The sequence below is a fragment of the Mustela nigripes genome, chromosome 8, assembly GCF_022355385.1.
Source record: "Mustela nigripes isolate SB6536 chromosome 8, MUSNIG.SB6536, whole genome shotgun sequence".
Classification (NCBI taxonomy): domain Eukaryota; kingdom Metazoa; phylum Chordata; class Mammalia; order Carnivora; family Mustelidae; genus Mustela; species Mustela nigripes.
In genome coordinates, this window is record NC_081564.1 from 39,458,038 (window position 1) to 39,464,037 (window position 6,000).

At 43.0% G+C, this 6,000-nt stretch overlaps 1 protein-coding gene across 6 annotated transcripts in view; it reads left to right on the top strand.

Annotated features, from left to right (window-relative positions):
• MYOM1 (myomesin 1) overlaps positions 1-5,747 on the top strand; it is a 159,477-nt gene extending 153,730 nt beyond the window's left edge. For 5 of the 6 annotated variants that reach the window (XM_059409283.1, XM_059409282.1, XM_059409286.1 and 2 more), the window contains 2 exons: positions 1,376-1,431; positions 4,937-5,747. In XM_059409283.1, coding sequence (XP_059265266.1) covers positions 1,376-1,431; positions 4,937-5,230 — 350 coding nt within the window. In that variant the 3' untranslated portion in view covers positions 5,231-5,747. The remainder of the gene's footprint in view (positions 1-1,375; positions 1,432-4,936) is intronic. The other variant, XM_059409287.1, reaches the window with a different exon arrangement.
• Positions 5,748-6,000: the final 253 nt, after the last annotated feature.

Consider the following 6,000-nt stretch of genomic DNA (forward strand, 5'->3'; position numbering starts at 1 on the left):
AGCGTGAGAGGGGAGCACTTCTCCTTGGTACCAAGTGGCCCCCTTCCAAGCCTGTATGCACAAGCAAGGCCAGTGTCCACAGTTGACCGCCACTCCCCATTGTTGAACTCTGGTGGGCAAGGAGCCCGCTCCTCCCTCCAGATCATGAATTCTTTCTGAAGTTTCTGCATTGAAGCAGTTTAGAGCTATAAGAGACTTGAGTGCCCCTGTGTTTAACCTCTTGTAAGCTGAGGGATGCTTAATTCAAACAACATCTTTCACGCAGATCCAAAATGTAAAATAGGTAAAAGCCAAGTTAGTGGGCCCCTCCCAGGGCCCCCAAGGAATCCTGTGGGTGCTATGGAACAGGCCTGGGTACCTTCATGTCCACAGGCATAATGTAACTCTTCCCCCACCCCCAGATTAGGAGACTATGGTCCACGCAGTGAAGTGACTTGCCTAATGTCACACATTGGGTGGTGTAGGAGCCAGATGAGGAGTTGAGCTTACAAGTGGTACAAGGGATGATGGAATCAGCAGGAAAATGTAGTCAAGATTCAAGACTTGTTCAAAGCTGTAGTCTGACTTAGTGAAGAAGGGAGTTATGCAAATAGGGATCTAGAGTCAAACATTAATTGAAATGGGCCTAAAATTGAGAGGGTGGTGGCCACTGCGTTAGTGTGAGACAGCGTCCCTTTGAGCAGATTACAGAAAGGTGTCCTTCCCTGGGGCTGAGCCAGTTGTACCCAAAGCACAGGACTTGGTGGGGTCCGGGGGGAGCAAGAGGTCAGCTCTGAATTTCAGCACCTTGTCCCAAACCTTGTCCCCTCAGCTGGGGGCCTTTGTACTTCATGGCCATAGACAGTAGCCCTACATAGCCCTACACACCAAGAACTACCAGGAGACAAAAATGGGAAGCTCTCTAGGAAAAGCCCAAAGAAAGCCCACATCTGCAAAAGCCTCGTGGCATACAGCCTCCAATTATACTTTTTTTTTTTTTCTTTTAATGATAAGGAAGCCCTTGAAAGAGACCAAATAGACTTGGAGGCTGTCCATAGAGATCTGCTCTGCCTCCTTGAGCTGAGCCCCACTGAGCTACAGAAGGGCCAGGGCCGAAGATAGTCATGAAAATTATAGGGCAGGTCTTAATACGACAAAGCCATCTCAAGCTGATAATTTGGGTAGAGGCACCCACACACACAAGTTATCTGTGCAAGGAAGAATAACATCTAAAATTACCGGAACTTTTCCTAATTTTGCATATTAAAAATAGGTATAAAATATTTGTTAGGAGAAGGAAACTAAATTGGAAGGTTAGTTTCCTGGGGTGCTTTTGTGAGTGTGATCACTGGCACTCATCATTTCAGTGATTAACCAGAAACACCTATGCTTGCAGACCGCGCCCGAGTGGTGGGTGGACTCCCCGATGTGGTCACCATCCAGGAAGGCAAGGTAAGCATGGAGCACTCCTGTCTCTTCTTCTTCCCCACTAGCAATGGATTCCAGTGCCCTAGACTTCGTTCTGTCTAAGAGCTCCCACCACCTTCATCTTAAGCCACTGCTGCTTTGGCTTGACTTCAGAGTAGCCAAATACAAGAATCAAAATGGAGTCCATTTTTCAAGTCAACATAATGTTTTGTAGGCCAAGCATTAGGATACAAGTAACCTTATGTGGGCACATGTAGACCACTTAGTCTCTTCCCAGAGGTACCCTTTCATATCACGAGAAGGAAAAAAGGTTCAATCACAACTATGTGACAAATGTAACTGGAGAAAGATGCGACCTCTAACACCTAGTGGAAAATGGGTTGTCCCCTTAAATACTTCACCTCTGAAGGGAAATATCTGAAGGGAAGGGAAACATCTTGTGCTGTGAATTTCTATCGGTTCTGTTTCAGTTAAAAACTGATTTATTTATTTTTATTTTTTTAAAGATTTTAGGGGGCATCTGGATGGCTCCGTTGGTTAAGCAGCTGCCTTCAGCTCAAATAATGATCCTAGGGTCCTGGGATCGAGTCCTGCTTCGGGCTCCCTACTGAGCAGGGAGTGCAGTTCTCCCTCTCCCTCTGCCTGCTGCTCTGCCTACTTGTGCTCTCTATCTCTCTGTCAAATAAATAAATAAATAATAAAAAATAAAGATTTTTATTTATTTTTTTTACAAATGAAATTGAGAGAGAACGAGCACAAGGGGCGGGGAGGCAGAGGAAGAGAGAGGGAGAAGTGGGTTCCCTGGTCAGCAGGGAGCCGGATGCGGGGCTCCATCCCAGGACCCTGGGATCATGACCTGAGCTGAAGGCAGACATTTAACCGACTGAGGAGCTCAGTCGGTTAAAAGCCTTTTCGGGGGCACTTAGGCCCCCCAAAACTGATTTCTTTCCATTTAACTTTAAACTAGTATTTCCTGGCTCCATAATAATCTCTCTGAAAAGCAATGAACATACTTTCTTACCTGGATTCACTGTCTTCATCCTTCTGTTTCAAAAGCAATGAAAATACTTTCTAACTTGGATTTACTTGCTTCATCCCTCTGTTTCATTAAGACAAATTCAGTAAGTCAGCCATAATGGGTGGGTACTTGAAGGAAAATAAAACCTTTTCCCAGTGAAGACATGTGATGGGTAGACTAGGGATAAACAAGGCATGTGGAAAGGCTTTAGTGAGAGGCAGGTCTCATCCAGCTGCATTTCTTCATGGGTGGAGTACAGATGACCACAGCTGACCTGAAGCTCAACCAATGCCAGGTTGCTTTTGTCTTTAAACTCCGTTTTTCATGTTCCTCATTTAATGGGGTTCCAGATATTCAACTCATTGGGTTGTAGTGAGAATTCTGAGAGAGAATGTATGGGAAATGACTTTGTGATCTGTAATGGAAATAAATCTAAAATAGGGATAGTAGTTTTCCATGACACCTAAGGTATTTGGGAGTTTGGCTCGGTTTTTAAAAAAGTTTTAACCCCCAAGGGGCCCCTGGCTAGCTCAGTCAGTAGAGCATGCAACTCTTGATCTCAGGGTCATGAGTTCATGCCCCACATTGGGCATGGAGCCTGCTTAAAGAGAAAAACAAAACAAAAGTTTTAATCCCAGGTCTGCTTGGATAAGTTTGATGACAATAGCTTGATTATTTTTCTTGCTGAAATGTGTTTATAGGATAATTCAGTAAGAAATGCTAATTAATCATGTGAGGGAAGAGATTTCTTAATCTCCCAGTTTTAAGCAATACTCTTATAGAAGAGAGAGTAAGTGATCATATAAGACCCTTTAGAGGGATATTTAGATGACTATCCTCTTCCTATGTATTGTGAGCCCTAGTTCTTTTCCTAATACTTCCTGGATTTCAGTAAGAAAAAAAAAATGCAAGAATGGAATTTAAAATGTGAAGTAAATTCAACAATGTTGGCCATCAGAGAAATGCAAATTAAAACCACAGTGAAATATCATAACACCTATCAGAATTACTAAAATAAAAACAGTGAAAACAACAAGTGCTAATAAGGATGCAGAGAAACAGAATCACTTGTACATTGCTAGTAGAAATGTAAGCCAAGATTGTGAAGCCAGGCAGGAAAACAGTTTGGCAATTTCTCAAAGAAGAAAACATGCATTTGCCATATGACCCAGTAGTTATACTCCTGGGCATTTATCATAAAGAAAACAAAATTTATGTTCACATAAAGACCTGTATACAAATGTTCAATAGCAGTTTCATTCACAATGGCCCCAAACTGGAAACAGCCCAGATGACCTTTCTGGCAAATATATATAAATATATCCCATGGCACAGTATTGAGCCATAAAAAGGGACAAAATATTGATCCCTGCAGTAACTTGGATGAATCTGCAAGGAATTATTATGCCAAGTGGAAAAGGCATGCTGAAAAGGTTACATGCTATATGATGCTATTTATATAATACTTTAGAAATTAGGAAATTTTAGAAATGGAAAATGGATTGGTGGTTGCCAGGAGTTAGAAATGAGGTTGGGGGTAGGGGATGGGGGTAGGTATAAAGGGCAACATGAGAGATCCTTGTGATGGAAATGTTCTTTATCTTGATTGAGGAGACAGATACATGGACCTAGACAAGGGATAGAATTGAATAGAACCACATACACACACACACACACACACACACACACACACAACACCAATGAGTATAGGCCAAACTGGGGAGATCTGAATAAGAACCATGGGTTGTTATCACTGGCAATGTACTGGTTGTGTTATTACACTGTGGTTTTGTAAAGTGTTAATATTAGGGCAAACTGGGTAAGGTCCCATACAACCTCTCTATTATTTTTTACTACAGTTTCTGAATCTACAACTATCCTTAAATTTTGCAACAAAAAAGTAATGGTAAAGTAAAACGATCAGCCTAAACATTGATCTTTTGAAGTAAGAGGGTTTCAGCATAGATGGCAATATAATAAAATATCAGGAAATAGGAATACATTTTGGTAGAGCACCATCTCAACTACAACAGACTGGTTGGGGTTTGAGGGAGATGGAACCTGAAGATGAATCCCATTATCTGAAACAGCTGTCATAATTCTGCTGCTGGGCTCTGTGAGGCAGAGAAAATGCAAAGTGAGCAGGTGGTGATTATGGCAATGAGATTTCTCTACTGAAACAGAATCCAAATGCCACATGAGAGCAAAAGACATCTATGTGTTTATGAAAGCAAGAGTGCAGATGGGAACTGGCAGCCAACTCCTTTGTGTGGCTCTGATGATGAGCCTTCCCAAAGCTGGGAAGCTGAGGCCCTGCAGAAATCTACTTCGGAGTGAAGTCAAATTATAATTGAAGTAGTTGCATGCCCCTGTTATCACATCACTCCACCCGTTATTCCAGGGGCTTTATATTATCATCCTTTGGGTCCTGCCAAACCTCCAGAAAGTTACTTGAAGTTGGATCATTGTACCTGATCTGTCTCTTTCCCTCTCACAAAATGTGTTTTGCAGGCGCTTAATCTCACCTGCATCGTGTGGGGCGACCCAACTCCAGAGGTTTCCTGGTTAAAGAACGAGAAGCCCCTGGTCCCAGATGACCACTGTAGCGTCAGGTTCGAGGCCGGCAAGACTGCCTACTTCACCATCAGTGGGGTGAGCACCGCCGACTCTGGCAAATACGGGCTGGTTGTGAAGAACAAGTACGGCTCAGAGATAAGCGACTTCACAATCAGTGTGTTCATCCCGGAGGAGGTGGCTAGGAAGGCGACTGAGCAGCCCCAGAAAGGCAACAAGAAGGCCAAGTGACCAGGAGGCTGTACGAGGGGAGCTGCGCTGAGCTGCCTTGTGTTACTCACGTGCGAATGGCTTGGGTTAAGTGTAAGGAACTCTTCCCGCTTTCTACTCCCTATTTTTGTGCTGGCTCAGGGGAAAATCATAAAATCTCTCATTCGTATAAAAAAGCATCAACTAACAACATTTTGATAGTTTTCTTTATCAACAAATTCTGTGTTAAGAAAATGCCATTGGTCGCACAAATACTAGGAAACGGTTTTAAGGAAAAGACTAGAATAAAGACAGAGGGATGTTGGATGATGGTCAGAGAGTAGGTGAATATGTTGTGGAGCAGCATTTGGACTTGACTTGACTTTTCCGGGGAAATTCTCATGGGTTGCAGTCATACTTCAGCATTCTGTCCAAAGGGGGATGAATTGTTAAGCCAAGCAGTGTGTTTTGTGTGTTGTTAATGATAGTGTTGTGCATTTCTGTTGGCGGTCTTGTGATTTGGAGCCTCCTCAGTATTAATAAATGGTCCTCACGCCTCTCCTCTTTCCCATTAGTGTTTTTCTCCTTCCTGTTCAGCTGTTCAGTGGTGTGGTCTCTGCTGCATCCTTCCCACTGCATCTTACAGCACATCTTCTGATTTAAATTCCTTTGGGTTAAAGTAGTCCCTTCCTAGTATGATCAGACGAGCCATCCAAGGTCAACTAAGGTTCAAGGGTATGAAATTGCTCCATCATTGTACATCTGGAAGCTTAATGTACAATCAAGTCGATCCCATTGTTAAGGTACCCAAA